Here is a 10,458-nt window from a genome sequence, read left to right as displayed (position 1 = left end):
GCACCACGGCTTTATATAAGGGCATGACAATCTTTGCAGTTTTATTATCAACTCCTTTCCTAATTATCCCCAGCATAGAGTTTGGTCTAAACATGTGAACAATCCAACATACAAGATCACAACAGTTGCGTCTGTGAGAAAAATTTGCTTGAAACTGGACCTCTGTCTTCACAGAAGGAACCACAGCTTTACACAATATTTTTTTAAAAAAATGTGTTTTTTTTGTTTATTATTTGGTGTATAGGCTGCCCTTCCCCATAATAGGCTCGGGACGGCATACAGAAAACAGTTTGAAACCCAATTTCATTCCTCAAATGGCATCATAACACAATGGGCTTGTCTCGTACTACCTCAAAGGGTTATTTTTGAGGGAGAAAGGAGGAGGGGAGAATGTCACTCTAAGCTGCTTTGGAAGAAGAAGAAGAAAAGTTTGGATTTATATCCCCCTTTCTCTCCTGCAGGAGACTCAAAGGGGCTGACAATCTCCTTGCCCTTCCCCCCTCACAACAAACACCCTGTGAGGTAGGTGGGGCTGAGAGAGCTCCGGGAAGCTGTGACTAGCCCAAGGTCACCCAGCTGGCGTGTGTGGGAGTGCACAGGCTAATCTGAATTCCCCAGATAAGCCTCCACAGCTCAGGCAGCAGAGCTGGGAATCAAACCCGGTTCCTCCAGATTAGATACACGAGCTCTTAACCTCCTACGCCACTGCTTTGAGTCTGAAGTTGGGAGAAGGGCAAGTTATAAATAAATAAACATAACACAAACACATTCACCTGTGGAGAATCCATCTTGTCTTTCAACTACTGCCCAAGTCTGGGCTTTTTAGAAGAATACACTTTTCAGGTCCACTATCCAGCATGGTTAAGTGCACAAAATGTCAGTGCAGGTATCTGATTAATGTTTGGAGGAAACTGTCATTACATCATAGCTGACTTGTGGTATCCCTGTAAGGTTTTCAGGCAACAGATGTTCAGAGGAGGTTTGCCTCCATGTGGGCTGAACTCTGAGAGAACTGCGACTGACCCAAGGTCATCCAGCACACTTCCTGTAGAGGAGAAGGGAATCAAACTTGGTTCTCCAGAACAGAGTCCACCGCTCTTAACCACTACACTACGCTGTCCCTCTTGTTTGTAGATGACATCAAGAATATTTGATCTCAACATTCAACGATCTTTGGAGAGAAATTCATTGTAGCTCTCAAAACCAGCAGGCCAAAAGAACCAACGGCAAAGAGGGGGCGCAGATACCTGCAGGATTTAGGGTAACTATCCCTTGTGACTTTGGGGTATATACAGTTGTGAATGTGATTGCAAGTGCAATCGCAACTGAAACTGCAAATGAGTTCCACCCAGACGCAAACGTGCCTTCCCACCCTCCTCCCACCTGTGAGGTGGACAAAAAATATACATACTACACCATACAATTACTCCACACAGTGCCACAGAGAAAAACACATTTTACCACGACATGCCTCTGAAGACGCCAGCCATACATGCAGGCGAAACGTTAGGAGCAAAAGCTACCAGACCACACAACCTAGAAAACCCACAACGTCCCCGGTTGATTGACTTGATTTTTCACTGGCACTCAAAAGCAGATTACACAAAGTAAGTCAAGACAATCAACTGGATGGACCTTTCAAAATAACAAGTGCAATAGGATAAGATTTGGGTTATATCAGAGGTACGTTCCTTTCATCTAGAGAGGAAACCATTTTATTTCAGGCGGGAGAAGATTCTCGAGTCAATCCTTCCTGAGGAAAATTTGCTTTTGGAGTTCTTGATGTGTATCAGAATTCCTGAGAGAGTTCTTGATACAGTTTGGGAGGCTACAGTCGGGAACCGCGCAAGCCTCGAATTCGACCGCAATTCGCCGACAAACCAACATTTCGCAAGAAAATTTTTGAAAAACGATTTTCAAAAAGATGAAACGTTGACATTTTGCCGAATGTCTAGCTTGTGCAAAATGTCCACTTCACTTACGCCCTCTCCAGATAAGCTCACACAAATCAAGAGGCCGGTTGCCATATTGTCTGAAAGAGACAATGCACAGGGTTTTTTTGGCTTTGGTAGTCGCGAACCGGAATCCTGAAAAATCAGGATTTGGCATAGTATAAACTGTATGCACCCAAAAGGACCAGATGTTGCTCCGTTTGGACAATGTGGCAGCTATTCATATCAGAAGGCCTGGGAAGTATGTGTTTTTGATAGATGGAGCTAGTAGGAGATTTGTATGTGCGGTTGTAACATCTGACAAGCTTTGAACTCAGTGCACAGTATAAGAACAACATAAGAACGTAAGAACAAGCCAGCTGGATCAGACCAGAGTCCATCTAGTCCAGCACTCTGCTACTCGCAGTGGCCCACCAGGTGCCATTGGGAGCTCACATGCAGGATGTGGAAGCAACGGCCTTCTGCGGCTGTTATATTTCCCTGCCTGCTGAAAATTCCTTGTGGGAAAACCGGTGCAAAGTTATATCTCACAGATGGAAAATATGTGCATGTAGACACACCATGCAGATTGGGGGAGAGATAAAACGCCACCGACACCTTGGCGGAGCTACCTGTGTCTCATGCCTAAAAAGAGATATCACATGTACAATATTTTTAGTTCCTTCTCTGAACCAGCATGTATAATGGTTAAAGTGTCTAGGATCTGGGGGACCCAGGTTCGAATTCCCATCCTGAAGTGCAAATGCCTTAGCAGACCAGGTGCTCAGGAGCAGCAAATGCCTTAGCAGACCAGGTGCTCAGGAGCAGCAGCAGCAGCAGAAGGCCATTGCTTTCAATTCCTGCATGTGAGCTCCCAAAGGTACCTGGTGGGCCACTGCGAGTAGCAGAATGCTGGACTAGATGGACTCTGGTCTGATCCAGCAGGCTAGTTCTTATGTTCTTAAGTGGAGGTTTGCTGTGGGCTGGTTACACGCTCTCTCAGATCCGACACTGGCTAGTCTTTGGATGGAAGACCTCCAAGGAATACCAGGGTCATGACGGGGAGGCAGGCCATAGCAAACCACCTCTGAACATCTCTTGAAAACCCTTCAGGGCTACCATTAGTCAGTTGTCACTTGACGGCAAAACACGCTCGCACACGCTGTACAAGATGACTATCTTGTCTTTTAACAACCATTGTTTCTTCGGTCTTTTAACATCCACGAACTTGTCTCCTCTGCTTTTCAGCCGAGAAGTCAAATACCACCAGTATCTGATAGATAAAAAAGAAGACGATACAAACCTTTATTAGTGACTTCCCAGGCCACTTCAAAGAGCAGTAAATCCTCAACTGGGAGATCCACATCGTCCCACTGGGGCAGCCCGTTGAGAGAGGTAACCGACAGGGATCTTGCCAGAGGCATCTGGACGCTGCTGCTTCAGTTTGCACTGCACAGTTCAGTCTTATGATCTTTACGTCCTTTTTCTGTTTTGCAAAGCGATTCTTCCTCTCTGCTGCTTTGCGCCGGAGGAGTCAAGAAACAGGAGACAAGAAAAAGAAGTTTCGAGGAGGCGCGAAATAAAAATAAAAACAAAAAATCTCGCCCCGAGCGCTTGACAGCTAATGGATTTAAAGGACTGCCTGGCCACCGCTCTTTAAATTAGCTCAGCAAAATCCTATAGACTTGTGGAGAGGGGTGGCGGCAGCGGCTGCTAGCAGGCAGCTAAATTCCGAGCCAGCTGGCTTGCAGAGGGTGCAAACAGGCCCAGGATCAGCTGAGAAAAAAAATCCCTACCTGACAGTGCTTGAAAGCCCCCTTGGGCTCAGGAATAATTGAAACCGCCTTGGAGCGCCTCGAGGCTTAGCCCCGGGGGGAGTATCCAACCCTTGATGCTGTTTGGCTAGCCCTGCCCCATTCCCTGTCCACATGCTCATAATCGCAGAGCCAGCAGCCCAAGGGGTGACACGGAAGAAGTCAATTACACTCAAGGGTTCAAAGATTTACTTTATTTCCAATCCCTTCAACTGTGGGTTGGTAGGATAATTGGCAAGACAGCAGTAGAAAAATGCAACGCAACAATAAGCGCTAAGGCTATTTTTAAAAATATGCCCCAAAAAATTGGCTACAGCTCTGACCCAGTCCATATTATTTGAAAATTATAATTTTATAGTGACAGAATTGCAAGAACACAAAATGACAGTGTTGATAAGGAATCCCAATAGATTCACGCCCGACTTCTGCAAATGAAGGAAACAACCTGGGTGCTGTGTGGTTTCCGGGCTGTATGGCCGTGTTCTAGCAGCATTCTCTCCTGACGTTTCGCCTGCATCTGTGGCAGGCATCTTCAGATCCAGCCACAGATGCAGGTGAAATGTCAGGAGAGAATGCTGCTAGAACACGGCCATACAGCCCGGAAACCACACAGGACCCAAGTGATTCCGGCCGTGAAAGCCTTCGACAATACATTGAAGGAAACAACGCTTGTGAAATAGTAGAAAGATCTCCTTCCTGAGACATGTCGAGCATCTTTTTTATATTCATTTAGAAAATTGATAAAGATGCACCTATTTTTCCTGACCTTCGGCTGAAGAGATGGTTTTCCCCCTTTACAGCCCCGGATTAACCTTTCAGCAAAATAAGAAACGTGCTTGGAACCTCAAGAAAAGAGGGGCCCGTAGAGTTTTCTTCCAGCAGCGGATTTACTGGATCATTGCTGGATATATTGAAGCAGATTTGCTTCAATATATTGAAGCAGATTTGGTCAGATTAATTTTGAGGATACATTCAAAGACTTGGCAGTTTAAAAAAATGCAGGAGAATACTTTTTGTAGTACAAAGTTATAAGTAAGCAATAGAAGAAGAAGAAGAAGAAGAAGAAGAAGAAGAAGAAGAAGAAGAAGAAGAAGAAGAAGAAGAAGAAGAAGAAGAAGAAGAAGAAGAAGAAGAAGAAGAAGAAGAAGAAGAAGAGAAGGAGGAGGAGGAGGAGGAGGAGGAGGAGGAGGAGTTTGGATTTATATCCCCCCTTTCTCTCCTGCAGGAGACTCAAAGGGGCTGACAATCTCCTTGCCCTTCCCCCCTCACAACAAACACCCTGTGAGGTAGGTGAGGCTGAGAGAGCTCAGAGAAGCTGTGACTAGCCCAAGGTCACCCAGCTGGCATGTGTGGGAGTGTACAGGCTAATCTGAATTCCCCAGATAAGCCTCCACAGCTCAGGCGGCAGAGCTGGGAATCAAACCCGGTTCCTCCAGATTAGATACACGAGCTCTTAACCTCCTACGCCATTGTAAAACATTATTTTACATCTCTGATTTGTGTAAGTTAAAAGGCTGTGTATCTTCAAGGCAAGGAAGCAATGGAATAGCAGGTGTTTTGTTTCATATGAGTAATATTTATGAATTAGAATATATATATTTTACGTTTTACTATTGTTTTTATCTTGAGTTACATATACAGTATATGGGGGTGTCATAATCTTATCAGTACTTAGGGCCTCCAAAGATCTTGATCCAACCCTGCCCCTTTGGTAACGTCATGACAGGTTTTGTGGATTTTGATAGGTTTTTTATTAAAATTTAATCAATATTTATGATTTTAATAGACTTTTATGAATTTTATTGTTTTATTGTTACAGCTTACCGTGTTTCCCCGAAAATAAGACAGTGTCTTATATTAATTTTTGCTCCCAAAGATGTGCTAAGTCTTATTTTCAGGGGATGTCATATTTTTCTGTGTTCTGTTCGTCGGGCGTGCTTCCAAACAAAAACTCTGCTACGTCTTACTTTCGGGGGTTGCCTTATATTTCGCACTTCAGCAAAACCTCTACTACGTCTTATTTTTGGGGGATGTCTTATATTCGGGGAAACAGGGTGTAATTGTTTTTAGGTGATTTTGATGTCTGAGGTTGTAACCCACCCTGAGACCTTTTGGGTATAGGGCAGGAAAGAAATGTATATAAGTAAGCAAGTACCAAGTGCCCAGGAACAGTTTGTTTCAGTCCTGGGAATACTTTTAAGCCTTTCTATATATTCAGCTGTTGGGAGTGAGTTCCATCTCGCAAGAAGAATTAAACATCTATGTTTAGGGGTTGTTGTTTTTTATGGTGACCAAATAATTAGCATCTTTCAAGGGAGTTGTAGAGATGTAACTGTAATACAAGGGAGAATACTTCCTATTTCCGTGGTGGCGAACCTTTGGCACTCCAGATGTTATGGACTACAATTCCCATCAGCCCCTTCCAGCATGGCCAATTGGCCATATGAACATAAGAACATAAGAACAAGCCAGCTGGATCAGACCAGAGTCCATCTAGTCCAGCTCTCTGCTACTCGTAGTGACCCACCAGGTGCCTTTGGGAGCTCACCTGCAGGATGTGAAAGCAATGGCCTTCTGCGGCTGTTGCTCCCGAGCACCTGGTCTGCTAAGGCATTTGCAATCTGAGATCAAGGAGGATCAAGATTGGTAGCCATAGATCGACTTCTCCTCCATAAATCTGTCCAAGCCCCTTTTAAAGTTATCGAGGTGAGTGGCCATCACCACCTCCTGTGGCAGCCTATTCCAAACACCAATCACACTTTGCGTGAAGAAGTGTTTCCTTTTATTAGTCCTAATTCTTCCCCCCAGCATTTTCAATGTATGCCCCGTGGTTCTAGTATTGTGAGAAAGAGAGAAAAATTTCTCCCTGTCAACAGCCCCATACTGGCAGGGGCTGATGGGAATTGTAGTCCATAACATCTGGAGTGCCAAAGGTTCGCCACCACTGTCCTATTTGAATCAGATAATATCCGCAACCAGTCATGGGACAAAAGAGATTCTGATATGGTTTCCAAAAGTTGTCTTGAACAATAACGCAACGAATGGTCATCTAGTGAAAATCCCAGTTCATACAGTTTGTCCAAAAAAAAAAAAAAAGGCTTTTGCGCTCGAGATGGTGGAAATAAGTCTTGCTTCGTCAGATGCATTCATGGACTCGGGGGTTCCAATAAGAATATTCTTCACCACATTTTGATGGCATGTTTCCATTTGATTGATTGTGCCGTCAATAAAACTTGGCCGATATAAAACAAAATCTGTTGTTTTATAAAGTAGAATAGAATAGAATAGAATAGAATAGAATAGAATAGAATAGAATAGAATGCCATCACAATACTGATGCAATAAAATGTTAGTTACCAGAGGCGTAGGGCGCACAGGGACATAGAAGTCATATGTCCCCGGGCGGCCGCCATTTGATCACGTGGGGGTAGAAAATGGCCCCCATACCCCTCCTCCTTCCCCCATGTCAAAGGCAGTCCCAGCCGCCACCTCCCCCTTCCTCCCTTGCTAGTTCCTCAAGGAGGTTGGGGCAGCGCGGCTGGATGAGGGTCCATTGCTGTCATCCCCCCACCTCCCGGTTGCCTGTTCCTGCCTGGTAGAGGAGTGCTGAGGCTGGTGGGGAGGAGGCAGAGGCTCTGCCGGCTGAAGGAGCAGCCTGATGGGGCCACCATTGGGCACCCCTCAGCCCCGCCCCACCCCGCCCCGCCAGGCTGCTCTTTCAGTCGGCCTCCACTGGCTGAAAGAGCAACCTGGCTGGGCCGCCATCTGGGACCACTGTTGCTGGCTAAGGTAAATGGGGCGTGGGGAGGGGGGCACGGGGGCAGGAGGGGTGGGGAGGGGGAGAGCGGGTGTTGCCATTTCCCCCAGCTACGCCTCTACTACTTGTTGCTCCAGAGAACAATTTCTTTACACCCTCTTCATGAAGGACTCGATATAACCCCTTCAGAGCATGCGAGTAGTTGTGCCTCAGATGCAGTGGTAATTTCATATCATTCTGCATCCTGACATTTACCAGGTCAGCTGGGGTCCCCACGAACCCATCAGTGAAACCTCCTATTGCAGCTAGCAACACCTTCTGGTAGAAAGGCATTGGCCCCTGGGCACCCTGGACCAAGCGGTCCCTCACAGTCTCATAGATGGCAAAGCAGGTGAGGGAGTACGTCATCTGTTGGCAGAGTGAGGCACTAAGCCCACTGTAGAGTGCTAGAAAGCCATCATTGCGAATCACATGTAGTGCCATTCCTGTCATGCGCAGCTTCACTTCCTGCTGGGTTTGCAGATGGACCTTGAGCAGGTCCAGCGGGTGGGTACAGCAGGCCGCCCTGCACGAGGCCAGGCCGCCGAAGTACCAGCGGGACACGCGCTTCTCCTGCCTCTATTAGTTACACATATGTTGTTTTATATTAACCAAGCTTTATTGATTGCGCAGGTTTTGGATACCAAGTGCATTTTGGTAATATCATTAGTTACACATAGGATATTCTTTAGGATTATAATTGCCATCTCACTGTTCTCTTTGTTGTGTTTAAACAATCACTGATCCGACTTATTTCCAGAGCACTGCGCTCTGCACTTGAAAGATATTTATTTTATTTGTAGGCTGCTCTTCCCCTACGGGCTCAAAGAAGCTTTCACCATAGAGCAAATAAAATGCAACGGTGCCGAGCATCCAATAATCTAATTTATCAATAGCATGTATATGTGTAACCTCAGCTTGTGGGTTCTGTGGGGCAGTACTTGGAAGGAGTTGCAAAGAACCAATTTTTAAACAACAAAATGGTTTACTTTTCTTTACAATTAACACTTGTAAAACATCAACATTTAACGTTACAATTCAAGGTCCTGTTCAGGTTGCATTTCAAGTCCTTCTATTTACAGTCTACTGATATTGCCAAGTCCAAATCTTCTTTGCAAGTTGGCTGGCTCCTGAAGACTCCAAGGGCTTGATGAACAGGTTGCAACATGATGAAGGTCTCCAGGAGAACTCTCACCCATTACAACCACAAAAGAAAACCCTGAAACAATAAACTCCAACATTTACAACATAGCAAAACAACAACTACCTTCCCAGTAGTTCCCAACAATATTGAAATTACCTTAACAAGGTGTTAAGGGCTTATAGAAATCAAGGTCCAAGTCTGGTAGCCTTGCTTCTTCTGCAAAAGAGCTCTTGCAGCCTCTCTGCTGCTCCGAGTCTCCACCCCCTTACTGGGTCAACCCATTCTGGGCCAACCCATTCTGGGCATGGGGGTTACATATGCAGATGGCAGTAAAATCTCATCAATTAAGTCTGCCCACTCCTGGTTAGTAAATCCCTGGAGTTTGGGGAGTGGAGTTTGGGGATCAAAAGATTTGGGGAGGGAAGACCTCCCATTTGGCTATAATGCCTTCCAATAATACGCTTGCTCCATCTAGCATCCAATAGACTAGAGTTACGAGCAGCGGCCGAGAAAGTCCTTGCTCATGCCCTACCTCACTGAAATCTACAGATTTAGGGTGGGGGGGCTAAGTTTGGACCAACTGGGATGCCCCAGATTTTGTCATTTTTAGATATAATTACTGAAAGTATCATCACTGGTGCAATTGGTTTTAACAAGACCTTCTTCTACCTTACCTGTTTTCTTACCTATGTAGCTTTGCAAGTCATTTTTCTATATGAACAATGAATGGATGTTGGCTACATATGGATGTTTATGTTTTGCTGCTATTGCAATGTTGGCATATTAACTGTATGCATAGGTGCAGTGCGATTTATTGTTAGTGCATGCCAGTACACACAATGTTTGCTGTACTTGGCCAGATTTCATCAGACAAAGGTTTGGGGGGAAGGATAGACTCTGAAGTAACCAGTTCTGGTGGGTTTTCCGGGCTGTGTGGCCGTGGTCTGGTGGATTTTGTTCCTCACATTTCGCCTGCATCTGTGGCTGGCATCTTCAGAGGTGTAACACAGAGAGAAGAGTCTGTTTCACACTGTTTCACACTTTTCTCTGAAGATGCCAGCCACAGATGCAGGCGAAACGTTAGGAACAAAATCCACCAGACCACGGCCACACAGCCCGGAAAAACCACCAGAACCAGTTGAATCCAGCCGTGAAAGCCTTCGACAATACTCTGAAGTAACTGTTTCTCACACAATCTGCTACTGACATTTCACCAAAATCCAATGGAAAGCATTCTCATCCAAAATGCCTGACACCTTTAAAGAGGGACAAATCTTTGTGTGTGCGGTCTGAACAGAAATCACATACTCTTTGGTCTGTTTCCTTCCAGTAACCATCTTTGGTTCCATCTCTTTTGTTGTTAGAATCTCTCCTTCTTTCTTCCTATCTTTCCATTTGTAATTAGGTGCCACTGATCCCAAATACTCCTGGTAACTTTGGCAAACTAGTGTGTATGGCTTTTTAAAGAGTCCAAAAACAAGCTCAATTTTGGCAAGGTCAAAACACAGCAAGATCTTCTTTCCTCCCAGAAAAGTCCCAGCCAAATGCCCCCGCATCGCCTAACCCATCCGTGATGGGGGATCTGAATGCAGATGGGTCCCTCTAGTGGACTGTGGGTAAAAAAAATATTTTTTGCTATAAAGTCACAGCTGACTCATGGTGATTCCGTAAGGTTTCTATGGCAAGAACAGTTCAGAGGCAGTTTGTGATTGCCTGCCTCTTTGTCAAACCCCGGTTACTCCTTTGAGGTCTCCCACTCCAATACTAGCCAGG

General features: G+C 45.3%; 2 protein-coding genes across 3 annotated transcripts in view; both read right to left on the bottom strand.

Moving 5' to 3' along the window:
- Nucleotides 1-3,763, bottom strand: part of GYS2 (glycogen synthase 2) — a 75,012-nt gene extending 71,249 nt beyond the window's left edge. The window contains exons 1-2 of one of the 2 annotated variants that reach the window (XM_048499525.1): nucleotides 3,728-3,763; nucleotides 3,235-3,446 (exon numbers count right to left, since the gene is read on the bottom strand). In XM_048499525.1, the coding sequence (XP_048355482.1) occupies nucleotides 3,235-3,355 (121 nt within the window). In that variant the 5' untranslated portion in view covers nucleotides 3,356-3,446; nucleotides 3,728-3,763. The other variant, XM_048499524.1, reaches the window with a different exon arrangement.
- A 3,700-nt stretch (nucleotides 3,764-7,463) lies between these two features.
- Nucleotides 7,464-10,241, bottom strand: LOC125435301 (mitochondrial dicarboxylate carrier-like). The gene is made up of 3 exons (XM_048501491.1): nucleotides 10,131-10,241; nucleotides 7,617-8,120; nucleotides 7,464-7,529 (listed from the first exon to the last, which is right to left on the bottom strand). The coding sequence occupies exons 1-3, from the start codon at nucleotides 10,239-10,241 to the stop codon at nucleotides 7,464-7,466; spliced, it is 681 nt and encodes a 226-aa protein (XP_048357448.1).
- Nucleotides 10,242-10,458: the final 217 nt, after the last annotated feature.

This window comes from Sphaerodactylus townsendi, linkage group LG06 (assembly GCF_021028975.2).
Source record: "Sphaerodactylus townsendi isolate TG3544 linkage group LG06, MPM_Stown_v2.3, whole genome shotgun sequence".
NCBI classification, from domain to species: Eukaryota; Metazoa; Chordata; class Lepidosauria; order Squamata; family Sphaerodactylidae; genus Sphaerodactylus; species Sphaerodactylus townsendi.
This window is presented reverse-complemented; position numbering and strand designations above follow the sequence as displayed.

Excerpts from the sequence above, each read along its gene's own strand:
- LOC125435301 (XM_048501491.1), bottom strand. The coding sequence starts at position 10,241 with ATGCGGGGGCATTTGGCTGGGACTTTTCTGGGAGGAAAGAAGATCTTG. Across the intron at positions 8,121-10,130 it reads TTAAAAAGCCATACACACTA|AGGCAGGAGAAGCGCGTGTC; the intron begins GTTTGCCAAAGT and ends TGTAACTAATAG. Across the intron at positions 7,530-7,616 it reads GAGCAACAAGTAGTAGAGGC|CCAGCAACAGTGGTCCCAGA; the intron begins GTAGCTGGGGGA and ends CATTTACCTTAG.